At 39.7% G+C, this 27,456-nt stretch overlaps 1 protein-coding gene across 2 annotated transcripts in view; it reads right to left on the bottom strand.

The window, feature by feature from the left end:
- The window catches only part of ABLIM3 (actin binding LIM protein family member 3), a 187,991-nt gene that overhangs the window by 25,506 nt on the left and 135,029 nt on the right, over positions 1 to 27,456 (bottom strand). Inside the window, exons 8-14 of one of the 2 annotated variants that reach the window (XM_044664440.1) lie at positions 20,759 to 20,817; positions 15,086 to 15,157; positions 13,625 to 13,780; positions 6,306 to 6,335; positions 5,324 to 5,453; positions 2,209 to 2,307; positions 512 to 575 (exon numbers count right to left, since the gene is read on the bottom strand). In XM_044664440.1, coding sequence (XP_044520375.1) covers positions 512 to 575; positions 2,209 to 2,307; positions 5,324 to 5,453; positions 6,306 to 6,335; positions 13,625 to 13,780; positions 15,086 to 15,157; positions 20,759 to 20,817 — 610 coding nt within the window. The remainder of the gene's footprint in view (positions 1 to 511; positions 576 to 2,208; positions 2,308 to 5,323; positions 5,454 to 6,305; positions 6,336 to 13,624; positions 13,781 to 15,085; positions 15,158 to 20,758; positions 20,818 to 27,456) is intronic. The other variant, XM_044664441.1, reaches the window with a different exon arrangement.

The raw sequence follows: 27,456 nt of genomic DNA, 5'->3' as shown, positions 1-27,456 counted from the left end.
TATCCCTCTCTCTCCCTCTCCCTCTCTCTTTTTCTCTTTCTCATTCTCCATCCCTCTCCCCCACTCTCTCCCTCTCCCTCTTTCTCTCCTTCTCCTTCTCCCTCCCTCTACCTCTCCATCTTTCTCCCTCTTTCTCTCTCTCTCCCTCTCGTTCTTCCTCTTTCTTTCTCTCTCCCTCTCCCTCTCATTCTCCCTACCCCACCTTGTACATACACGTCCCCTGTGCACCTAAGTAGAATGTTATCTGTCTTAGGGCAAGGCCTTAAGTTTCGATGAATTTTGTTCTTGATATCAGTACTATAACACTTCACCTTACATATAGTAGGCACTCAATGTGTTTGTTTTGAATTGAATTTAAAGTGTTTTATGAACCTTAAAGTAATCTATAAATATATATCATTTTTATTTGGAGGGCCATTTGTGTGGATTTCCTTGCCCCCTTTTTTCAGACCACAGCTGAATCCAGTAGCTTTTAGCCACCCTTCCAGACACCTTTCTAGTCCTCTGGTACCCAAAGACCATACCATGTCTTTTGTAGATGGGGGGTTTCCGGTAGATGTTGCTTTCTCCAGCAGCTGCTCATTGATGGAGGTAGAGGTGTTGGGAAGGAGAAAAGGAGGAAAAGAATAAAGAACCACAAGTCAGTTAGTCTGAACAGAGCGGATCTACTTGAGCTGAGCTAAGGGCCCATCATCTCCTTCTCTTGGGGAGATTTTTTCCAAAATCAAATTCCCAACCTTGTCTCAAGTAGCTTTCAAACAAGGAGGGAGACATGGGGGAGGAAGGCAGGGAAGGGAGGAGCAATGGGTTCATCGGAATATGTAAGCCTGGTAGTGGAAAGTACCTTAGGCCCTGGAGGGTGGAGATGGAGGCTCAAGGTATGGAGTGAGCATGCATAGCATGAACCCCATGCAAAATGAATGCATCTGTTAAGCTACCCTTTGCCCCTTCCCCACACCCACAGCTCATTCTGTTCTAAGCCTGATAATCTGGGTTTATCACTTACATCCCATTCCTACTTCACCCCATGCTGTCCACCAGTGTTGGTTTTGGAGTAGTGGGACGGTATGGATTTGATGGGGCTGAGAAGGTTCCTAGGGAGAACAGGGAGGGATAGGCCCAGTGGTGTGCTGATATAGATTTAACAATTGGCTCTGACAATGTGACTCACTTTTAAGTTTGATCTTTATTATTATTAACATATTCTCCATCATTTTCTTAAATCTAGATCTCTAGCCAATCAACAAAACAGTAAGTCAAATCCTGATTTATAGTGTTTGCCAATTCCTGAGGTATAAATGCTCACACTGAAATTTTAACAACGGGCCTTTGTGAGCTAGTAAAAGCTGGCTCTAGCACACCCCTGGATAGGCCTGTGCCAAGTTCTGAGATGGAGAAAGGGAGGCAAGTGGTTAGTAAGTGAGGTTACTCTTGAGCTGTCCACATGAACTATGCTTGAGAGCTGAGGAAGAAGATGACCTGAGTCTGGAGGGCTTCTCTCCCACAGTTCTGGAACAAAGCCATGAATGTACAGGAGCTTGTCCAAGACTACTGGGTGCCAAACTTCCCAGAGACACAGACACGGAGAAAGATGGCAGCCAGCGGGAGGCCAAGCTTCTCAGAGCTGGAAGGGACTTCAGAGGGCTTCTAGTCCAACCTCTTTGCTGATGCACCTGGGTATCTCTCTATGCCATTCATGACAACCTATCATCTATCCCCAGCTTCGGTTCCTCCTGTCACAGGTTATTGCCTCCTAAGGATATTGGTTCTATGATATAACAACTCTCCTTATCAGGAAATTCTTCTTGGTGAACTGAAATCTCCTTCCCTACAACTGATATGTATTTATTGCTAGCTCTGCCTTCAAGGGCCCCAGAGAATGCTTCTCTCAGAGGATGCCCCTCCAGAGAGAGTCAGTGATCTCTATCCCCCGTCTTCACTCCTCTTGGCTAGATATTCCCAAGCGGTTCATCTATTCTTCCCATGATATTGTCTGTAGTGACTTCCCTGTTCTAATGAAATTGGCTGTGCCAAGGGTGAACACTCAGGATGTCATATATGAGTTTCAAGTGAAAGAATAGGGTATTATGGGTCATTCCCAGGCCTGGTTAAGAGGAGGGCTTCCTTGGCTCCTGCCAGGTAAACACAGCATCTCACGAAGACCCCACGGAACATGCACACGGGCCAAGACTCCCGAAGCCCGCCTACCTGGAACATGAAAGTGCTTGGGAGCTTGGTAAGAGGTTGGAGTGGAGGACCTCACGTCTAACTGGCTATGGTAGGGTGAGCTGCGCCCACTCTCTGCACCTGGAGGGCCAGAGCCCAGGAGAGCCGCAAGGGTCACAGAAGAAAGGAGAGGCACAGAGAGAACGGAACAGGCATTAAGTCAGCAGGTGGTTAGATAAGCAGTGAACCGGTTGTGGGAGGTGTAGGCATGGTGACAGCAGAAATGGTGAGGACATTCCTTGGGGAGCAAACAAAGGCATTTCTTTTCCCCCAAGTCTAGCTGCAGAGCACGAAAGCATGATTTCTCTCCCATGCATGTTGTCCAGGGAAACAGGTCTGACTGTTTCCTCGTGCAGACCGATGACCCTAGTCATGCTCCAAGTGGAGTAGGCATCCACTGTGAGAGGTGGCTAAGGCTTCCAGCCCCCTGTCCCCCCCCACCCCAGTCACCAACCCCTCCTCACCCCCATCCCTAAGGTCTTCAATACCGAATGTATGCAGGTCTGTGAATTACAATCAATTCTAATTCATTGCACGATTACTGTTGTTGATGACAAGCTGTGTCGACTTGAAGGAGGGCCAAATGACCCCGACAATGAGGCAGTCGGGGAGCCAAGAAACCTGAAAGTGGGGCGAACTCTCAAATGGCAGGAATTTGTACTGTAGATTTAAAAATAGGTGAATGGACGAAGGCCCAAAGAAGCGGGAGTCTGGATATAGTCAGACGCTGTGAAGGAGAGATCACGGAAAGAGAACTGCTGTTTCAAGCCAAAAGGAATGTTGGTCTGAGGTTGTGGGTTCGTAGCTTCTGGTTATGCCTCTCAAGGTCTGCCCAGAGTCCCCTGGCAAGCCTGGAAGGATATTTAGCTTAGGCCTAGAAGGATATATTTTTTGTGAACCATTCAATTACTGTACTTGGCAGGTTAATTGCTTGTAGCCCTCGTAGGCTTCACTCCAGGTATTTAGACCTGACCGATAGGCTTGGCTTTCCCCTCAAATTCAGTTTGTATTAAAGCTGAATATAGCCCGTGAATCATTGAAGCTCAGAATCAGACAGGACCTCAGGAGACATTCAGCTGAGTGCCAAACTCATGAAGGAGCCCCCTCCCACATGCTTGACATGGTCACACACTCTCCACTCGAAGACCTACTAAGAACTCATTACCTTGGGAAACAGTCCATTTCAGTATGGGCAAAGTTTTGATTGTTTTTCTTAATGTTGACTCAGAATATTCTTTTCTTTAACCTATTCCACAAACCTCCCAGTTTTGGGGGAAAAGTGGAAAAAGGTTTCCCCTTACATAGAAGCCTTTCAGATATTTGAAGATGGCAGTCATATACTCATTAATTGTTCTCTTATTCAGGATAAAAAATCCTCAATTCTTTTTAAGATGTACCTAAACATTTTTTTCCTTTCCCGATAGGTATAACTTTAGGACAATATTCTATATATTGGGGGTGATCTTCAGGACAAATACTACAAAAATCTGTGAACTCATCTATATAGGCAATCTGACATAATATTGACATAAATAGCAGCCCCCTCCACATTAACTAGATGGTTCTTCTGAGTTGTTGTGGTTGAAAATATAGCATCCTTTCAAGACTGGCCTCAGACACTTCCTAGCTGTGTGACCTTGGACAAGTCATATACCCTGCCGTTGCCTTAAAAAAAAAATCACAGTTTTTGTTAACTGTGTGTCAGTGGGCCTTATGTAACCACTAAACTGTATTTTAAAAAGCTGCTCTGACTGTAACAGGGGTCTTTGGTTACTAATGAACCATTGACCTCTATTATTGGTAACTTCCAGTCTTGTTTAATAAATAGATTGAACTTGGATAAAAAAGAAAATATATCATTCTCTGGTGATCAAATTTCTGAAGAAAAGACATTCTGCACTTAACTAGGCTGGTTCTAGGTGGAGAGAGAAACAGTCTATTGTCAGGCCAATCCTTGGAGCCTCCTCAGTTGAAAGGGACATTCCAGAGCTTCTTGCTCTTGTTCAAACAAACTCCTTCATGCCTTTGAGAGGCATTGGAAGAAGACTTCAGTGATGGACCCAGACCAATATAGCATATAAATTACAACTTGGGAGTTCAGAGGTTTATAGCTCTAAAGCTGGCAAAAAACATTCTAGCCAGATCATTTAGTCTAACCCCACTTATTTTATAAATGAAGAAACTGAGAACCAAAGAACTTAAGTGACTTACCCAACATCACACAGGGAATAAGTGGTTGAGCCAGGATTCAAACTCAAGTCTTTGGACTTTAGGCTCAAAATCCCACCAAGTTCAGTGTTCTGTCCATTCTATCCTAATACCTACCTGTGTTTTTCCCCCTTGTTGATAAACTCTTTTACAAAGCATGCTTGGGTCAGAAAATGTGTGTTGTAGGAAATGACAAGGGCAGAAGGGCAGATCCTCGATTCAGGGTACTTAGATCTGTTAGCAAAGATTTGGGGACATAGGGCCAATGAGTAGAACATGAAGCTTCCAACTCTCCAGAAGTAAGGATTGAAAGTGTCAATCTTCAAATGAGATTACAATGCAAGAAAACATGATGTAGTGAAAAGAGCACTAGATTTATAATCAGAATACTTGAATTCAAATTCTAGTTTTGCTATCTACTAGCTGTGTCACCTTGGGCAAGTCGTTGTATATATCTGAGCCTCAGTTTTATTCTCTGTAAAATAAGGGGGTTGGATTAATTGAGTTTGAAAGTTCCTTTCATTTCTATACCTGGTGGCTAAGAAATTTATGAAAGATTTTCCCAATCTCCAGTGAGATCTAAGTCTTTCTAGGGAGTTCATTTTTCAGTAGATCCTCCTTGGGGATAATAAGACTCGGGTTTAACTCTGAGCCACGGACCTAAAGCAGATCATTTAGACCTACCACCTCTTAACCTTGGCTTAAACTGCCAAATTATTTTAAACATAGATGTATCCTTCCTTCCAGGAACCAAGAATCTCAAAAGACAAAGCTATGAATGAGATTAGCAGAGATCCAGGAAGAAATTTGTTGTGGGAAGTCTGCCTTAAGTCTTGTGTAGGCATTTCCTGAAACTTACACCTCTGCCATGGGGCCTTATCTATCTTACCTGAGCGATAATAATGGTGGGGTGATCGGGGAAAGGTAGGAGACATGCCCTGACGGCTGTAAGTTGGAGAATCAATGTATCCTGGGCTGGAGGCACGCCTCTGTCGGAGGTCTAGACTCTCAAAGATGTCCTATAGAGAGGAGAAAAAGAGCTATTACCTGCAAGTATGACCAGAAAAGTATGACCACCAACACCCATGGAGAGCAGATGCTTTGCCCAATGATCTACCCCAGGTGAGAAATAGGGAAGGATAGAAGAACTTTCCATATCTAATTTCTTCTTGAGGTTCCCAATCAGGGAAGAAGTTGCCCATAGTTTGGTACTGACAGGGCAGTGGTACAAGGTCTTCCTCGGTCACTCATGGGCAGCTGTGAGGGTATGACATGATACCTTGATAACCTTTTCTCTAAAATAACCCCTCAAGGGGCAGAGCCAAGATGGTGGCTTAGTGGCAGCAAAAGTTGAAACTGCTCTGAGAATCCCTTCAAACCAATCTAAAACAACTGCTGGTATCTTTAGTCAGTGACCATGGAAAAATGGGATTGTGCTAGTGCATTCCGAAGTTGAAGCAGTCTATATTCATCTGATAAGAATGGGAATGTTAGGGAACCCATAAGTCATTGGCCATCTTCAATCTGTTCTCACCCCAGCTTGGGGAAGTAGGAAAATTTTCTGGCTCTAATAATAAGTCTGGAAATATAGGTCAGAATAAGAGTGTAGAAAGTCTTGGATTCCAAGCTAAGGTATTTAGATTTTAGGTAATAATAGGTAGAGTCAAACTAGAGAAGCTGTGTCAGAAAAAAAAAATTAGTAAGGATTTTATTTGGACAGATCAGAGGACACACCAGCTGGGGCCACACATATATTGGGTAGGAAAGAAGAGTACAAGAGGCCCCTTGGACCTATGTAAGAGGCAGGGAAGTCGTCTGCCACTTAAAGGACATAGATAGTGTTGTCTCTTTCCTGCAGTTTATGGAATTACCTGGGAATATGGAGATAAGGTTCCCATCGACTTAGGAGAAATGCAGTAATGTATATCCAGGCAGCAGAGATAGAAGGAAAGAGACAGAGAATGGGGCACAGTGAAATTATATGACTCAGAGAAGAAAGTGCTTTATCCTTTCCTCAGACCTCACCCATCCTTCTTAGGCAGTAGTTCCCTTATGAAGTTGGGTACTAAACCCTTAATTCCTAGCCCCTGTCTTGGTGAGAGGAATCTTCTTTGCTTGACATTCAAGGCCCTCTAACAACTAGCTTCCAGCCAGATTTTCCCACTGTAATTTTACATAGTTTCCTTTCACATCCTACACTCTAGTCAAGATGGACTATCTGCTATTCTCTGGTTTCATCATTTCCTCTTCTGCCATTGTACACCTACCCAAGCCATTCCCCAAGCCCAGAATGTACCCCTTCCTCATGAGCTTCTGAAATCCTTCTTCTCTTTCAAGGTCCATCTAGTGTTATCACATCTTTTACGAAGCCTTTTCTGATTCCCCCAGCTGACAGTATTCTATCTCAAACATTCCAAGAGTATTTGACTGGATCTTTCCTTCATTCATTTATTCATTCATTCATTCATTTATTTATTTATCTAGCCAAATTTCCATCTATTTATTTGTTTGTTTGTTTGTTTATTTGTTTATTCATTCATTCATTCATTCATTCATTCATTTGTTTGCTTGCTTATTCATTCATTCATCCATTTATCTATCTATCTATCTATTTATTTATTTATTCATCCATCCATCCATCCATCCATCCATTCATCAATCCATTCATTCATTCATTCATTTATCCATTTATTTATTTAATTTAGAATATTTTTCCATGGTTACATGATTCATGTTCTTTCTCTCTCTTGCTCCTACCCCTCTCCCATAGCCAACGAGCAATTTCACTGGGGTTTACATGTGTCATTGATCAAGACTTGTTTCCATATTATTAATATTTGCAATAGAGTCTATATCCCCAGTCATGTCCCCATCGAACCACGTGATCAAGCAAATGTTTTTCTTCTGTGTTTCTGCTCCCACAGTTTTTTCTCTGGATGTGGATAGCGTTCTTTCTAATAAGTTCCTCAGAATTGTCTTAGATTATTGCATTGCTGCTAGTAGAGAAGTCCATTACATTCAAATGTACAACACTCTATCAGTCTCTGTGTACAATGTTCTTCTGGCTCTGCTTCTTTCACTCTGCATCAATTCCTGGAGGTCATTCCAGTTCACATGGAATTTCTCCAGTTCATTATTCCTTTTAGCACAATAGTATTCCATCACCAGCATATACCACAATTTGTTCAGCCATTCCCCAATCAAAGGGCGTCCCCTCATTTTCCAATTTTTTGCCACCACAAAGAGCGTGGCTATAAATATTTTTGTACAAGTATTTTTTCTTATTATCTCTTTGGGATACAAACCCAGCAGTGGTATGGCTGGATCAAAGGGCAGGCAGTTTTTTAAAGCCCTTTGAGCATAGTTCCAAATTGCCATCTAGAATGGTTGGATCAATTCACAACTCATTAGTGTCCCAATTTTGCCACATCTCCTCCAACATTTATTTTTGCTGTCATATTGGCCAATCTGCTAGGTGTGAGGTGGTACCTCAGAGTTGTTTTGATTTGTATTTCTCTAATTATAAGAGACTTAGAACACTTTTTCGTGTGCTTATTGATAGTTTTGATTGCTTTATGTGAAAATTACTTATTCATGTCCCTTATCCATTTATCAGTTGGGGAATGGCTTAATTTTTTGTACAATTGAGTGTAAATTTGAGAAATTTGATCTTTGTCAGAAGTTTTTCTTATAAAGATTTTTTTCCAATTTTTTGCTTCCCTTCTAATTCTGGTTTTATTCATTTTGTTTGTAAAAACCTTTTTAATGTAATCAAAATTATTCCATTTTATATTTTGTAATATTTTTCTATCCTTTGCTTGGTCTTAAATTCTTTCCTTTCCCTTGACAGGTATACTATTCTATGTTCATCTAATTTACTTACAGTTTCCTTCTTTATGTTTAAGTCACTTACTCATTCTGAATTTATCTTGGTGTAGGGTATAAAATGTTGATCTAAACCTCATCTCTCCCATCTACTGTTTTCTAATTTTGGATCTTTCATTTGCCCAAATATCACATTCTACCTTAGATTATATTCATTTGTGTATATGTCTTATTCCCTGCAGTAGACTGTTCCTGAGGGCAGGCACTAGTCTAGATAATTCTTTTTTTCACCTGTGTAATCCGTTTATAACCCAACAGAGAGCTCTGTACATAATACCTGCTTAACAAATGCTTATTGTTTGGATCGAATCAAATAATATTTATTTGTATACATGTACCTCACTTCATTATATTGTAAGCTCTATAAATGCCATCCCATTCCCCTCATCTCCTTCTATCTCCAGCTTAGCGTAGCATGAAATCTTGTACAGACTTCAAATACATCATTAGAGGATTGGTCTGTCACATCTCTGGTAATTAATATTTGGGGAACTGAATTGAAACTACTGAGAGGAACCTCTGTGAATGACTCTGGGGTTTTATTTGGCTATAACTAGTATAATATAGTGGATTTGGTGCTGGATTTAGAAGTGGAAGGGACCTTTGAGATTATCAAATCCAACCTGATCATTTTACATATAAAGAAATTGAGGTCTCAAGATGTTTAGCTGCTTGATATCATGCAGGTAGGGAGTATCAGAAGTGGGATTTCAATTTAGATCTTTAACTTCAGATTCAATTTCTTGCCATGTTGAATTGTTTCCTTGAGGGTGTTAACCAAGTGAAAACTTCATTTGGAGAGAAAAACAAGATCAATTCATTCCTCAATGTACCTTCTAACTGATTATCAGATCTTCCCTGACCCCAGTTTCAGCCACGGGCCTCTCACAGGGTGGTTGGATGGCTCCTGAGAGGATATCTGGACTTTCTTGTGATATATAGGCCCTTTCAACATGATCATTCTTTGGGATTCTTTCACAGGTAAAGTGTCCCTCAAGTTCTAGGAATCACTGTGTAATGAATGAGATGTCAGATCTAGGTCCAAGGACAAGCTGTCTCTGAGCTGCCAAGCTTGGATTTTTTAGTTTCCTATTAATTTATTTTTTATTTATTTTTAAAATTTTATAACTAATGTTATTTTGACATTTTAATTTTTCTTTAGAACATTGGCATACTTGCAGAATGTTGTCTGAACTCATGAGACAATAAGATAATAATAAGTCTACCTGCTCAAAAATTAGAATAATCAAATCCATCAAATAAGCTTTCAGTAAACATCACAGGAAAGGGAAAAGACAATGTGAGATTCCTTTTCTAGAGCTCAGTTATTTTTTGGTATTTTATTTTCTTAGGCACGACTAGTTTTAGTTTCCTATTAAAGGAAATCAGTCAGTCTTGGGTGGGCCATTTAGGGCGAGGTACTGCTTGCCTTATTTAGGGAATCTGCTCTGGAGACCTTCTAACACCTCAGGCTGAAGGCCTAGCATCTCTCGTGATATAAAATGACTACATTTCCTCAAATCAAGAATCTTAATGGGGGCAGTGAGATGGTTCAGTGGATAGAGAGCCTCATGATTCTGGGTTCAAATTCGGTCTCAGATACTTCCTAGCCCTGTGTCCCTGGGCAAGTAAGTTAACTCCAATCACCTAACCCTTACCTCTCTTCCATCTTAGAAATGATACTTAGTATAGATTTTAAGATGAAAGGTAAAGGTTTAAAATAAAAAAGAATCTTAATAAGCTAGGGATCTTGGATACTAATTTCTAGACAAGATCACTTTAGGGACCAGACTGATCAATCAAGTTCCCATTCAGGGAGCACTTAAATATTTCTTATCTAAGTCATCCAATTCAGGATGGGATGGGGACATGGGACCATAGGATCTCAGGATATAGAGCTAGAAGACAACTAAGAGATCTTAAAGTCTGACTGTTCATTTTACAAATAAAGAAAACTGAGATCCAGTAAGGTTAAGTGATTTGCCTACAATTTTACAGTGGTAAGTAAAATAACCAGTATAAATATATATCCTTTAACTCCAAATCTAGAACTTATTTCATGGTATCCATGATGGGGGGGTCATCTGGTCTCTACTTGAATGAATACATCTAATGACAGGGAATTCACTTTCATTTTTGGATAGCTTTAATTATTTGGAATAGGTATCATGGTATTATGGACAGAATGTTGGACTTAGTGTCAGGAAGACCTAAGTTTGAGTCTTGTTTTAGATATTTGCTATTGGTGTGTCACTAATCTGGTCAATTGGCCTTTCTGGATCTCAGTTTTCTCATTTGTAAAATGGGTATAATGGACTTGATGCTCTCTGAAGTCCCTTCCAGTTCTAAATCGATAATTCTATGATTCTTCTATTAGGCCCCTGGAAATTCTGTCCAAAGTAACTAGTTCTGTACTCTAGGGCCAACCAGAACTCTAATCCTTCTTCTACATGGCAGACCTCAAAGAGTGACCAAGAATCTGATTTAACCTGGTTACCAGATTATTCCTGTAAGAGAGATATCTATTTTCTCATTCTCTAAAGTCACCTTAGGCATTCCACCTAATTCCACATTCTGTCAAGTGACAGAGATCCTCTAGTCTGAGATATCCTTGCCTCTCTTTCCTTTCTCTCTTCCTCTTCCCACTCCCCCCCCCCCCAACCCCAGCCTAGTTCCTAGAATTAGTTGTCTTTGCTTGTGTGAATTTTTTTTTACTCATTTTTTACTCATAGCAATTTACTCATAGCAAAAGCCCTGTTACTTTGAATGTCATTTGTTTGCTTCTTCTGCGAAAACGTCCAGTTCTCCCCAAAGTAGTTGCAATGTACTGAGATAGGAAGAAATGTGAAATATCTGGGAAGGCATATTGAAGCCAGGTTGTAAAAGGCTTTAAATGCCAAGTTGAGAACTTCGTATTGTATCTAAGCTACCAATAACCTCTTAATTGCCAAATCAAATGTTTCCCCCCGCCCCATCAATACTGATCTTTCTTAACTTCTTTGCAGCATTTGACACCTATGACCTTCTGTTGGAGAGGTTTTATTTTCAATTTTGTGATTGTTTTTCATGGTTTTCTGACATTGTGCTCTCTTAGTTGTCTTCTTAGATTCTTCTCAGTTGCCCTAATTGGCTGTTTACCTATGTTAATTGGACTAAAAGTGAGTATTCCACAAGGCCCTGCCCTGGACCTCTCTTTTTGTTCAACTAAATTACTTGGTGATCCCATCAAATCTTCTGAGCTGAAATATCATCTCTATGCAGATGATTCCAAGATCTATTTAAATAATCCTAATTTATCTGCTCAACTAGTCCTGATATCTTGGGCTGGGTATCCCAGAAATAGCTCACACTCCACAAATCCAAAAGAGAATTTATCTTTGCCCTTAGATCTCCTCTCTTGTGAATTGTTATATTATTGTCAAGTGTACCATCATCCTCCCAGTCACCACAGTGTCCTCTTCAACTCTTCACTCTTGTCTCCTATATGCAATCTGCTGCCAAATCTTTTGCTCATACTTTCACGACATCTTGTACATACATTCCCTTTTCCTTACACACATAGTCACAACACTAGTTCAGGCCAGGCCCTTATCAGATCCTACAGAGACTACTTCAGCAATCTTCTCAATGTTCTCCCTTCTTAGAATCTTCCCCCACTCCAATCCATCTTCACTCAGCCATCAAGGGGATTTTCCTAAAGTATAGGATAACCAGTTGATTCCTCTGAGCTTTCAGAGCAAACACAAACTTCTCTATTTGGCATTTTAAGTTATTCATGATCAAGCCCCATGTTGGTGAACCTATGGCACGAGTGCTGGGGTGGTAGTGGTGGTGGGGCTGCTCCCTTCCCCCTCTCCACTGCACCTGCGGATCTTTCTCCCATCACCCACCCCTTTGCCTAGCAGCCCAATGGGAGTGCTTCCTCCCTCCCCTGTCTGGAGCAGGAGTGTGCTCACATGTGGCGTGAGGGTTACCGTTTGAGCACTTGGTCTCTAAAAGGTTCGCCATCACTGCTCTAGCCCCTTCTTATGTCTACAGTCTTCATACACTTTACTTTCTTCTGTGCCCTTTATGAACCAGCTACATTTGTCTATTTGCAGTTCCTCTAACATGATCTTTCATCTCTTATCTCCATGTCTTAAGAGCACTAGCTGTGCTTGGAACACTTTCCTGCCCCACCTCCACCTCTTAGTTTCCCTGACTTACTTCAAGAGTCAGCTCAAAGCCCAACTTGTCCCCATTGTGCTACCTCACCTCATCAATTTTCTTTTTTCTCTTGGTTTTCTTGTTATTATTATGCAAAACACACTTCCATATTCATCCTTATTGTAAGAGCACATTCATACAGACCAGAACCCCAAAATAAAACCATAAATTCACAGATGGGATAGATAGTGTGCTACCTTGTAATTTCTCAAAAGAATATTTTCATTATTACAGGTATATAAAAATTAATATTTATTCATTTATTCATTCACTCATTTATGAGGCACAGGCCTTACTATATCATTTCCCCGTTCAAAAATCTTCATTGGTTCCCCATTGCCTCTAGAGTAAAATATAAACTCATCAGCCTGATATTTAACACTCCCCTCAGCCTGGTTCCTACTATTTTATTTTCTATTCTGACATTATTTTATACTAGTCTCCTTCATGAACTCCATGATCCAGCCAAACTGAGCTACCAGCTATTTCCTGAATTTATTATTCATTCTGTTCCCTCTGTGCTGTCTTCCAGACTGTCTCCCATGATGAAGTGTGTTCCTTCCTCATTTCTGCTTCTCAGAACTCGTCTTCCTTCTAAGCTCAGTTTGGGTGCTGTATCCTATAGAAAATTGTTTCTGATCCCCCTAGTCATTAATGACCTCTCTCTTCTCAAATGCCCCTCCTCCCCAAGACAATGTAAACTCTTGAAGTTGGGAATTCTTTTGTTATTCTAACTGTTGCTATATGCCCAGTACATAGCACAGTACATTATACTTGGTAGGTAATTGATAAAGTTTGTTGTTACTTTTATTGACTTAAAGTAACTTGTCCAAGGTCACTCACATAGATTGTGGCAGAATGAGGATTCAAATCCAGGTTCCCCAGTTCCCAGGTTCATGTATTTTCTGGTATATAAATATCATGGTCCCACTCCAGATACCAAGAGCATAATAAGAGTTAGCATTCCTAAGGCATTATATAGCAGAGTTGGGACTTAAGCCTACAACCTCAGACTCCAAATCCAATGTACTTACTGTACACAGCACCATCAGATAATCTTAATCCCTCCCTGTCCCCTTAAAGAGGTGAGATGGAGTACCTCCCCATAGCTATATCTTTCCAGCATCTCGTCGGAGGTGTATCTGTGATAGGGTTCATAGGAAATGAGGTCTGGGCGCTGGACCTCATAGATAGACTTAATCTTAGGAAGAGCTGCCAGGTCTTTGTAATTAAGGATCTCGTTATCCACTTTGGCCTAGGGAGAGAGAGAGACAGAGACAGAGACAGGAAAAGAGAAAGAAGGTAAAAGGAAAGGTGAGTGCTTACAACAGAGAGGAGACGAGGGCTCTGGCTTACACTGAAGTCCTAAGAGAGAGAAAAGCACAGGCATGTTTCCAACTAGACTCCCCAGAGGTAGAAGAAGAGGGCTGAGCAGAATCCCAGAATTCTAGAGTTTGACATGTAGATATGACTTTATAACACAGAATGTCAGAGCTAGAAGGGACTTTAGGACAGAAAATAAGTAATAACAAATGAGAAAACTAAGTCTTAAGAGTGAGGATGAAGCACACTTTCATCCTCTTAGCAAAGAGGTGGTGGACCATGTAGGTGTGGAACAAGGCATACATTTTCAGATCTGTCCAATGTGTTGACAACTTGTATTGTATGCATTTGTTATATGGGAGGAAGGGGATGGGCCAATGGAATATGATAATGATATTTAAAAAGAAAGGCTATCAATACAAATAAAAAAAGAATCCAAGGGTCAAGAATATAATTGTATATGGGATACTTCTGGGAAAGGGAGCAGGCAAATATGTGTTTGGGCATGGCGGAATGCTTATATTCTAGAAATATGGAGAAACAGAAACTCAGAGATTCCCTTAGGATCTTTTAGAGTCTATTACATTCTTGCCCACTGGAGATTTACTGGCTTGTTCCTTTTTTCACAGCTATCACAAGTTTGAACTACTTTGGGTCCTTAAAACAGATTTGGATAGCCCAAAGAATAAGAGGATAGATTTATATTTGGGATGTCTTTGTGGCAAAATCTTTATTCTATCTTACCTTGTGTCATCTTATCCCCTGGCTTGGTCCCCACATTTATATCCTGCCCCCAAAACTCATTTCCTCTTCTCCCAAATGTTCTTAGCCAAAAAATTCTAAGATTTCAAATTAAAAGGGACTTTAGAGATCATATAGTCCAGTTCCCTCATTTTATAGGTGGAAAAATGGAAATGCAGAGACAGGAAATGATTTGCCCAACATTAGACTTATAAGCTCCTTGAGAATAGTAGCTTTGCATATGTATCTCCAGGGCCTGGCACATAGCAAGCATTTAATAAATACCTATTAATTGATGGATTGGTTGATAGTAAGGTTATCTCTTCCTGCCTTCTTACCAATAATACTGTCATTATTCTCAGCCCCTCCTCCCAGTTGGCATCCTTGGAGTCCTCTTTACCTCCATTCTCTCTCTTTAGGACACTTAAACCAAAGCCCTTGGAGAGACAGAGGGATTGGCTGTATGTCACATCTGTGCCCTGGAAGGGATACATACACAGATGACTCTATTAGGGGATCCAATGCTGGAGCCAGGTGGGGAGATGGAAGTCTCAGATGTCCTCCTGTGCTGTGTGGAGAAGAAAGAAGGGTGAGTACTTTTGAATCCAGAGCAGAGAGATGCTAGATCAATGGTCTTCAAAGTGAGAAACTATGATATGATTCCAAGGAGTATGTCATCAATCAACTAGCTGGAGGTTAGGAAGATGGATTGTACCTCAGCCCCCACAACCATATTCTTCCATTCCACCAGGAATGTACTAGTAACCTTTTACAAATGACTCTGAAAACAGGACACCTTTTCAAGTTTGCACGGTATTATTAATATTTCTCCATCACTTTCTTAATGCTAGACAGTCAACAAAACACAAGCCCTGGTTTTTAGCATTTAATGATTTTCAAAATGTAAATGTTAACATTGAAAATTGAAAACATTGATTGTCACTGGCTAATACAAGGGGATTCTAGCACAGCCTTGTTCTTCCCCTGCATAATGCAAGTTCCTATCCTTTTCCCTTTCTGCTTTGGTGGGCCCATCAGGACAATTATGTCCCAACATCTACCAAGTTTGCCATAGCACCTGCACAGGTACCATTGCCTCTATCTCCCGCCCACTCACACACATACTTCTTTTCCTCCAGATCATCTCACAGCTGCAGCAGGAATCTTCTGACTGTCTCTGTACTTTGGAGCAGAAACTGGAGAGTAAAACATTATTCTCTACCCCTTTTCATATTTAGTGGGACAGAGCTTCATTGGATGATTTGTAATCTGCACCACAGATCTCATTATACTATCTCTGCCTTCAAAGCCATCCCTCTTAGTAATTTCCCCTTTGCTGTCAGGGCACCACTATCTTTCCAATCACCCAGGTTCAAAATCTCAGTGGCATGGTAGAGACCTCACTCTCACTCAACCCACATAATTAATCATTTGCCAAAATGATTTTGTTCTTTCTACATCTACAACATCTCTCCTTTTCTCTACTCACATAGTAACCACTTTTAGTCTAAACACTGACTCACTTCTTGCTTGAACTTCTGCAAGAGCCTTGAATCAAAGTCTTTTCCCACTCCAATCAGCCTCCACACAAAGGTGAAAATGACTTTCCTAAAGCCCAGATCTTTTTATATCATTTCTTACTCAACAAACTTTAGTGGCTCCCTATTGAATCTAGGATGAAATATTATTTAATCACTATATTGAATCCTTTAAAAATTTCCATTTTTGTATTTCATAATGTAGGTTATTAATATAGAATCGCATCCATATTACTTATAAATAAGCAAATTTACACAATTAAGAATGTATTCAAGAATATTGAGACCATTACTCTAGATTCCTAGCTATTTGAGGGTCCTTCAGAAAACCTGAGATATTAAAAATCCTATAGATTCAGTTTTGTATTTTTCCCAGCATTTTCCTGCCATTATCAACTTGTTATTGATATCTCGTCCCCATCCACATCAATAAATAAATTTGAATGAATCAAAGTGAAGGCATCAGATTCTTTTGAGCAGAATTTAGATTCGTTTGAGATCTTAATTTATCATTGAATCCTTAAGGATGTCTTCCTTATGTTAATAAAAAGATCATTGTAGATTTGCTCATTGGAATTAATCTTATGATCTTCAATCAATCAGTCAATCAGTGATTGATTAATACATTATTTCTACCCAGCAGCAGAAAGAGCTCAAGACCAAGAACCATGAGATCTAGTTTGGGATCCCAGCTCTGCAACATATTAGGTATAGAATCTTCTCCTTGAGTTTCAATTTACTCAATTCTGAAATGTGGGCAGTAATGCTAGCATTACCTACTTCACAGGATGGATTAAGAATCAGAGGAGAGAATAAGCAATGCTTTGTAAATTCTAAAACACCAGCAAAAGTCTTCATTGTCATCATTGTTATTATTATCACCACCACCTCTACTAACTGGTTAATGCCTTATTCCATATATATTATATTATATTAAATTATTTAAAATCTGGTAGTAATTCTCTACTATACGCATACCTTGTGATGTACTTAATATTTTTTAAAAGTCTGGAATCTAATCAGTAGAGGTACACTCTCTACAGATCACAATACTTTTACACAGGAGTAAATGACTTAATAAGTTAGTGTGAGCCTAAGAATTTATCCTTGGGTGTCCAACTCTCTGGCGGTGAGTGAGGTGGCAGATTTAGCTAGCCTAGCCTTCAGACAGCAGACTGTCCAACTTGGTAGAACTTAAGCTGGACTGCTGTTGGCACAATATTCAAGAGTCCAGGGTTTACTCTGTTCCAGGATGAGGCACTGGAAGTATTTTTTAGTGAAGATCTTTTCAGTGCTTCTAGGATTTGTGGTCTCCCATTATGGATATGAATTACAGCCCTCTCCATGCTTTAAGAAGAGTGTTTTGATGAGATTGTGTGGCCCAAGGACTTAATTTTCTGTTGGATTACTTCTTGCTGGTGGGCTTCTCTGGGTTCAGATAGGCTGGTCCGTGGATAAGAGACATGTGATTTGTCCCTGAGTGTCTACAGCTTGGAATCAGCTACATACTAGAATTTGTTCTTCACTAGTAAAACCTTCAAGAACCCCAGGTCTGTATCATGGTGAGGCATCAGAAGGTAACTAGCAGATACTGGGATAGAGAACTTGACTCTCTCAGGAATCAGGAAAATTCAAGTTTGAATACTACCACTTATGAATCTGCACAAGTCACTTAACAACTCAGTCTCAGTCTCTTGATAGGAAAAAAAGGAGCATGATAATACTATCTATCACATGGATTTGTTGAGAAGGGCAAATGAGAATATATGTAAAGGGCTTTGCAAATCTTAAAGCACTTTGTACATATTTGCTGTTATTATTACTGTGTGACTCTGGGCAAGTCTTGACATCTTAGCTTCAGTTTCCTCATCTATAAAATGTGGATAATAACAGTGCCTATCTCACAGGGTGGTAATAAGGAACAAATTATATATATATGTATATATGCACACATATATAGTGTTTGGAAAATCTTAGAGTACTATATAGATATTAATTATTGTTAAATACTGCTGTGTTGACCTATGAAAGTCAATTAACTTTCTAACTCAGTTTTCTCATCTATAAAATGAGGATAATAATATCATCTAACTTAGAAAGTTGTTAGAGAATCAAATGAGTTGCTATTTGTGAGATCCTTTGCAAACTTTATAATACTATATAATTATCACATAATTATATATATCATTACTACTTAATGAAGGCTTTTATTATATAAAATTAATATTTAAATGAAATTATATATAATATCATTTCTATCTAGTGGACAATTTTATGATAAAAAAACAAAGCATCTGCTTGAGAACCAACTATAAGGATGGTTCATGCAGTGGTAAAAGTTTTACAATTTCCAAAGAGCATTATGAGTCTGATAGCTGCTCCTTCAAGCAGAGAGATTGAGAGAGAAGGATGGGTCCTGTTTGGATGATCATTGGGTAGATACTGGGACAACTCAATCTTCAATAAATAAGCATGGTGGGTGTCAGTGTGGAGTTTTCACTGCTGTGACTCTTCCATATAGAAGAACTTAGAGAAGCTTACCTGGGAAGCTCAGAGAAGAACACACAGGATTTGGGGCTGAAGAGGCCTTTGGGACCACCTAGTTCCCATCCTCTCATTTTAGAAGAGGAAAAAGATCCAGAGAGGGGAATCATCATAAGGAAAGCAGAACTATGATTTAGTCTCCTTTTCCTAGATCCAGTGGTCTTTGCCTTAGTCTTCTGATTTGGAGGAGTTGTAGTTGTTTCTGAAATTACCTACCCTTAACCTCATTCCCCACAGTAAGTAATAGAGAAATAATATAAAAGTTGGGACATTGTAGAAGTCAGCAAGAGAGCCAATTCTAGTGATTCTCAATAGTCTTGTTGGAGAATTACTGCAAAAAGGTTCCTCTGGGAAGCAAGAGAACCTGAATAACATTTGGGACCCTGAAGAGGTCTGCCACCATAGTGTTTAATGGCAGGCCCAATGCTACCCTTTCCAGTGAATGAATATGCTCAGGATCAGACCTGAAGCAGATGGATCTTATCTTCTGTATTCCTGGGACTGTCAAGATCCCTAGTTGGTAATTTCTTCTGGTCAATGTGTGTGAGGGAAGACAAGTTGGTGGGGATAATAGAAGGGAATAAGGGGCTGTTACAGGTTGCCTAAGAGGCTCAAATGAGAAATAGCTAGAGATTAGTCTGGCTAGCATTCTATTTGAGGACAAAACAATGCTTTCTCATAGTGGATGAGTGCTAGCAGGGAGGGTGAATCCCCTCACACACACACACACACACACACACACACACACACACACACACACACACACNTGAATCCCCTCACACACACACACACACACACACACACACACACACACACACACACACTGGAAATTGTAATAGGTCCTACAATCAGCACAAAATAAATGATCAAAAAGTCTTTCCAACTACACCACAAGGATATTATAAAGGTCAAATGAAACAATGAATAGGACCAAGCTTTTTAAGCTAGAAAGTGTTCTGCATAGGCAATAGGCTGTTATTAGTAATATCGGATTCTCCTGTCCTGAGAAAGGAATTGATCAGTCAGTTAGACTTCTACTAAGTAATGGAGAGACAAGGATAGGAAAGACTATATCGACTTTAGCTCTCCTGTATCCAGAAAGGTTTAATAGGATTTATATTTGGAAGAGATCTTAAGAGTCCACTTTCAGATGATAACAATAATTAAGAGAAATAATAATTGCTAAGATGTATAGAGGGCTTTAAGATTTGCAAAGCAGGGGGCAGCTGGGTAGCTCAGTGAATTGAGAGCCAGGCCTAGAGATGGGAGGTCCTGGGTTCAAATCTGACCTCAGACACTTCCTAGCTGTGTGACCCTGGGCAAGTTGTCACTTGACCCCCATTGTCTACCCTTACCACTCTTCTGCCTGGGAACCAATACACAGTATTGATTCTAAGATGGAAGGTGAGGGTTTAAAAAAAAAGACTGCCTTTTAAAAATATATATTATTTATCTGAAAATATAAAAATAATAATATATATTTATCTTATTTAATCTTCACAACCACATTGGAAGTAGGGTCTGTTATTATCCCCATTTTGCAGATAAGAAAACTGAGGCTGGGAGCAATGAAGAGATTTGTTCAGGATTACACAACTAGTAAGTGTCTTAGGGGGGATTGGAACTTAAATCTTCCTATCTCTAAATCCATTACTAAACCATTATATCACATATGCAAGGAAACTGAGAGCCAGGATGGGAAAATGACAACACTGGTAATTAAGTAGCAGAATTAGGATTCAATTACAAATGCTTTGACACACATGTTTTTATTAAACCATGTATACTGTGTGGAGGTGGAGAGGAGTCCTAAATTGAGGGTCTTAATCTAAGGATATAAGGCACCTCTGGGTACACAGCATCATATATTTAGACTTGAAACTTTAGATTATTTAGTCCATTTCCTTTATAAATGAAAGAACAGAGAACAGAATTAGTAAGTAGGATTGAGATTCTGTCCCATCATCATCTGTGCCAGGTACCTGGCAGGTTGTATCTATTCATATAAATTTTGATGGTGATTGGGGGAACCAGAGACACCTCTAGGTCCCCCCCCCCCAACTTGGCATTATACTCAATTTGCTTACCTTTAATTTCTTCTCTGCCCGGGCTGCCTGTTTACAGATAGGATGCCATACCTCAGAACCTAGCAATCCAGGAGAACAACACACATTTAGAGATATCCAAATTCATCCTCATTATATGTTGTCCATCCCAATTCATTCATCATGAATTCACTCACTCTTTCCATCATTCAACAAACTGATTCAACTCGTATGGTTGGAAATTATAGGAATAGAAATATAACTTCCACTGTGGAGGTGGGAGGTGCTAGTCAGACCACAATTGAACTGCAGTGAGCAGATCTGAATCCTCAAACAGAAAAAATACAGTAATAAGTCAGAGCTTGTTCAGAGAAAGGTGACCAGGATGATAGGGGACCTAAAAATCACATCATACCAGGATTGGTTAAGGGAAATGGGTGTCATTAGCTTAAAGAGACTACTGGGGTCTATGATCAGTGTTTTCAAAAATTTTGAAAGGTTGTGATATGGAAAAAGGATTAGACTTCTTTTATTTGACATTAGAAGGCAGAACTGGGGGAACAGTGATGGACGGAGCTGTGGAGAGGCAAATTTTTGCCTGGTAGATGGAAAAAATTTACAATAAGGGCTGACCCAAGCCTATCTCAGGAGGTAGTGGAAGCTCCCTGTTACTAGAGGTCTTGGATGATCAAATGTCAGATGTTGTAGGAGATATTCCTGCTAAGGTATACATTGGACAAATTACTTTTGAAGGTCTTCCCTCCTTTAGTATTCTATGAACCATAGGCTCATAGCATCTGATTTAGAGCTATAAGAGATCTTGAAGGTAATTAGTCCAAGATCCACATTTTATAGATACATGTAGGTCCACTATATCTAGCCAGCCCAAGACCCCAGACCATATTTCATATTCCATTGATCATTTACCCTGGCCATCTTCTTTTCATCTGCCAAACTCCGTTAATAAGATATGCACCGTGATGTTTCTTCCAATCCTTCACTTCCTTTGGGGAGTATGCGTTTTTGAGATCATCTTCCTCCACCAAAGATAAGTTCAGAATTGTAAGTGGTCCATACTTTGCTATGTATTTGGCTGTGATATCTGCACATTTGTTCCCTAATTCCACTGGCCCTTGGATTTTGGTATGAGCTTTGCAATGAATGACTGACACTTGGGCTGGTAATTGGATTGCCTCCAACAACTGATTGGTTAAATTCCCATACGCTATTTGTTTGCCAAAATATTTGTTTGTTTGGGTGTAATGAAGCCTTGATTTTTCCAGATTTCAGCAGAATGATGCACGACTGAAAAAGCATAATGTGAATTGGTAAAAATGTTTGCTTCGTGATTTTTGGCAATCTTCAGAGCGTGTATCAAACTGACTAATTCTGCTCCTTGAGCACTCATGGTAGATGGTAATGATGAGTACCATAGGGTCTCGGAGGCTGTTACTACGGCTGCTCCGGTATCGGATATCTCTGATTGTCTACTATATATGACGATCCATCTGTGAATAAGGTCATATCGGGGTTTGTCATGGGCTTATCGTCTAAATCAGGTCTTGTTTTATGCACGATGTTAAGTGCATCTTCACAGATTTGTAGGCTTTCTCCCTCCAGAGGTAAATCTGGAATCAGAGTCGCAGGATTTAAATTTCTGCACCGGTGAAAAGTTATATTTTCATTAGCCAACAAGATTGCTTGGTATTGTGATAGTCTTTGGGAGGTGGATGCATGTAGTGTAGTGTTTCTTAAAGTAGATTCCACTTGGTGTGGGGAAAATACTTTCAGTTTACTCCCTAATACCAAGGATGAAGATTTTCTAATCATGATGGCTACAGCAGCTATGGCTTTTAAACAACTAGGCATACCACAAATCACCGAATCTAATTTTGAGCTGTAGTAAGCAACTGGTCTTAATCTATTCCCAAATGATTGTGTGAGAACACTGGAAGCTATCCCTTTATCTTCGTGTACATAAAGAAGGAATGGTTTGTCATGATCAGGGATACCTAGGGCTGAAGCTGATAGAGTAAGTGATTTTAATTCCTCTATCGCATGGACATGATCTTTAGTCAGCTTTAACGGTTCTGGAACTTCCTTCCTGGTTAGCTCTATCAGAGGTCTTGCGATGAGAGCATAACTTGGAATCCAGTTTCTACAGAAGCTCGTTATTCCTTTGATTACCCTGAGTTGCCTCTTGGTCTTAGGTAAACTCAAATTTTGTATATCTTGTGTTCTCTTTTGGGAAATTCTTCTGGAGCCTTTTTCTAGGATGAATCCTAGATAATTTACTTTTTCCTTCATGAATTGAAGTTTCGATTTGGAAATTTTATGGCCCCTTTTGCCTAGCTCTTTGATTAAGTGCATGCTATCAGTGTAACAGACTTCAGCAGATGGTGACATTAGCAGGATATCATCAACATAATGTACCATTTTGCTATTTTGGAAAGTGATCAACTCAAGGTCTCTCTGCAGGATTTGACAGAAGACCGAAGCTGAATCTGAGAAACCCTGGGGCAGATGGGTCCATAGGATGGATTTGCCTTCCCATGAGAAGGTGAACAGCTTCTGGCTGTCTCTGTACAGGGGAACAGAGAAGTATGCAGAGCTCAGGTCCAGAACAGTAAACCAAGCAGCTTCAGGTGGAATGGCTGCTATGATTTGTGATGGACTTGGTACCACGGCATAGGTCTTTTGCACATGGTCGTTGTACTAAACGTCATTGAGTCTTCCCATCAGGAGATAATTTGTATCAAGGGAAACCCTACTTGACTAGGGGGAAACTAAATCTACAAAGTTTGAAAGCTACCACCCAGATCCACCCTCCTTTCAAAAACTCACAGAAATTCAGGAAGGGAAAATGATGATTGGGAATAGGGGAGGTCAGGGAGATCCAAAGGAAATAGCTAAGCTAACAAATCTTAAGAGAAAAGCTGAAGAATATAGGCCAGGTTTTCAGTCCAAAGATAGAGCACAGTTGACCCTCCTACTCTCTTTGAGTCTCCAAGATCAACTGCCACTAGTCAGGGTTCTAAACCCGTTTCAACTGTCAAAAATTCTGCAGTAAGGCTTTGCAGGGTTAATATGCACCCTTTTGCACTACACCTGCCGCTGCACATATGCTGTGCCTCCTCCTGATTTTCTCTGCTTTTTTTAATGGAAAGTCATTAACTAAATATTACATTGTTTCTGAAAAGGATTTGGCAATTGAATCTTCTAGTTCCATTCACCCACATGTATTATGACTTCTCAAACACAATTCTGTTCACTCCCTCAGTCTCTGGCCATTCCTTTCAACTGTGTTGTTTCCCTGAATTAAAATGTAATCTCTTTGAGGGTTGGGAATTTCTTGCTTTTTGCATACATATTCCCAGTGCTGACACAAATGCTCAATAACTATTTTTCCATTTATTAATAAGGAAGCTGAAGCCCAGCTTGGGAAGTGATTTTCCCAAGGTCACAGCATAATAAATTGTAGAGCTGAGATTTCAATCCAAGTTCATTGATTATAACCCCAAACTCCAGATTATAATGAACAAAAGTAAATTAGAAATAGTCTGATCTCCCAGCGAGTTCTCAGTTTAATAGGGAAAATAAAATAAGAGCGCATACATTTGAAATAAAAGGTAGCATGTATATAGATATGAATAAGATACAATGGGGACAATGAATAGGATCATAGGAAAGAGTAATCATGTCTAGTTGGGAAGATCAAAGAAAGCTTCATGTAGGAAGTGGTATCTGAGCTGGGCTTGGAAGAAAGGAGGATTTTGCAAAAGCAGAAGCATAAAAATAAGCAGAATCATATCAGAGGTAGAAAGAACATTCAGGGACATGAAAGAGTGTGAACAAAGCTAGACATGCTAGAAATGCAAGGTGTATTAAGGAAGAGTTAGCAGCCATTTTGACTGGAGAATAATGTTAAATAATGGTAAAAGAGCTGAACTTGGGTTCTGAAGACTTGGTTTCAAGAATCAGTTCTAATACTTCTTACTATGTGGCTCTCTAGGCACATTATTTTTGCTCTTGGGTTTCAATAAACTTATAAGTGATCATAATAGTACTTACACTACCTGCCCCCCATGGAGTGGTGGAAAAACAGTGGTTTGTACTAAAGAAATGTGTTGTTATTGTTATTGTTGTTCTTGTCATTATTATTATAGATTTCTGTAAATGGTTATTTGAATAATCTGCAGTTTTATCATTATGAATGGTTTCTATACTTTAGAGATCAGTTTCATTAATATACTAGGGAGGAATTAGGAGTTACTGGAGAAAGGCTTGTGGACCCTGAACCCCATTTTCTTCATAGGAACAATCATAAGTCTCTAACAATAGTCTAGTATGAACCATCACTCTCTATATATCCCTCTTGAGCTCTTTCCTTCAGGCCTTCATGTTTCTGAGATATGCTCTGGGGGGGGGATGCTATACCCTTTCAGATGATATTATATAATTCTATGTGAGAGCAGGGAGGGACATTGGAATATAGAATGTTAAAGTCAGAAAGGCCCTTAGGACCTAAAATGTTGGGATTAGAAGGGCCCTAGAACATAAATGTCAGAGCTGGAAGGAAGCTTAGAACATAAACCACAGAGTGTCAGGCCTGGAAGGGACCATCAAACATATATTATTAGAATATAGGAAACATGTTATCAGAGTAGAATAGACCTTTGAAAATAAAACACTGAATTTCAGAGCTTAAAATATCTTAGAGTTCAGTTTCCAATATTCTCTCATTTGTTTGCGTGACTGATCTTTTAAGCAGCTGGGTGGTGTGGTTGAAAAAGCCCTAGTTGGGGTATCAATAGATCTCAGTGTTGTCCCCAATATGTCAGCAATCTTCTGTGTGGCTTTGGATAAATTACTTCCTCTCTCTAAGCCTCAGTTTCCTTCTCTGTAAAATGAAGAAGTTAGTCTCTAAGGTCACAATTCTATGCCTTAACAGCAGGGACTTCTTAAATGAATTATGACTGCTGCTTTGAACTCTTCCCATATCTTATTTTCCTCATCCATAAATGATGGAAATGAACACTGATGACCTCTTAGAGAGGTCATGTGGGTGACAAGCGGGAAAAGAAAAAGAACTTTGGCTACACTCCGAAATAAAAGCCAAGGATTCCGCCTGTCTCTTCTCTTTCTGGCATCTTCCCCGTTCTGAAGGCGTAACAAAGCAGGGACTGTTCCAGTCTGGCTCTTAAAGAGCTTGCTCCCTTCCTGGCTCTTTTACAGTAGACTCTGGGGCTGGGAGTGGTGTGGGTAGTGAGGAAGGTCACTATCCATTACCCAGGGACAACTGGCAAATGGTAAATATTCTAGAATCTTCTGGATTTAGAATCAGACTTCAGTCAGAGAATGTCCATATAGATGACAGAATGTTAGAACATAGAATTTAATGGTTGAAAGAGACCTTATATCTGAGGCTCCAGGAGGGATTCAAACAAGTCAAGTGAGATATATTAAAAAGTTCTCCTACTGGCAGCCTTTACCCCACCCCTGTCAGGAATAATGGACTTCTCCAAAATCATACGCAAAAGATGTAGACCTACGTTGCAAGCCATGATGAGTGAGTGCCAATTGCTGCCACCCAACCCTACTCTCCTTCCATATGTCTAGAGCTTCTCTAGTGGTCTAAGTAATTCATTGTTAAGAAAAATGATGATTTCCATACTTGTAATCTTATTGGGGAGAAGCATTGGGGTGAAGTAGATAGATATCCAGCTTCTGAGTCAAGAAGACCTGAGTTCAAGCCCTATCTCTGACATATACAGGTTTTGTGACTGGGCAAGTCATTTAACCCCTTAATGTCCTAGGAAACATTCTGAGACTATATGTTGTAGAGTTAATACCATTCCCATTGATAGGGAAGCTTCCTTGGCAATAGTTCCCTATGGCAAAGAAATCATAGATCTGGTTCTCCCTGCTTCCCCACAAAAAATCATATAAAGCAAGAGGTTCTTAACCTTTTTGGGGGTCATAGATCCCTTTGGGAGTCTGGGTAAGCGTATGGATCCCTTCTCATAATCATGCATAAAATAAGCTATTTCATATATATATATATATGCATATATATCATCAAGGCTTGCTTTTTATATACATTATCTCAATGGATTCTTATAATAATTCTGTGAAGTAAGTGCTGCTATATTAGTTCCCTTTTATGAATGAGAAAATTGAGGCCAAAAAATGGTAAATGACTTGGTCAAGGTCACATAGCTAATAAGTATCTAAGTATCTGAGGCAGGATTTGAATTCAGATCTTTCTGATTATAAGACTAACACAATCTACCATGCCACCTACATAGAATTATAAGTGAAACCAATTGTATTGTTATTAAAATATTTCAAGAAATGTTCACAGGACCCCTTGATGTAGAAACTTAGGTGAAAATAAAGCTTCTCCTGTTAGTTCCCAAATGGGCTCTCTTGAGTGGAAAGCCATACGAAGTGGAAAGAATTCAAGAATAGGAGTCAGTAGACTTCTAGGTCCCAGTTCTGCTTCTATCACTCATTGATTTGAGACCTTGGACAAATCACTTCATTTCCATGGGCCTCAGTTTATTCAACTGCAAAATGATTGTATTAAATGATTGGTATGAAGAAGTAGATAGTTTGTTGGATTTGGATACAAGAAGACTTGGGTTTAGATCTTGTCTTAGACATTTTTAGTTATAAATCCTTCATCAGATTTCTTGAAATAAATCTAATTTCCACCTCTCTCTCTCTCTCTCTCTCTC

This window comes from Gracilinanus agilis, chromosome 2, assembly GCF_016433145.1.
Source record: "Gracilinanus agilis isolate LMUSP501 chromosome 2, AgileGrace, whole genome shotgun sequence".
NCBI classification, from domain to species: domain Eukaryota; kingdom Metazoa; phylum Chordata; class Mammalia; order Didelphimorphia; family Didelphidae; genus Gracilinanus; species Gracilinanus agilis.
The sequence above is the reverse complement of the archived record's forward strand: the minus strand, read 5'-3'. Positions and strand labels throughout refer to the sequence as shown.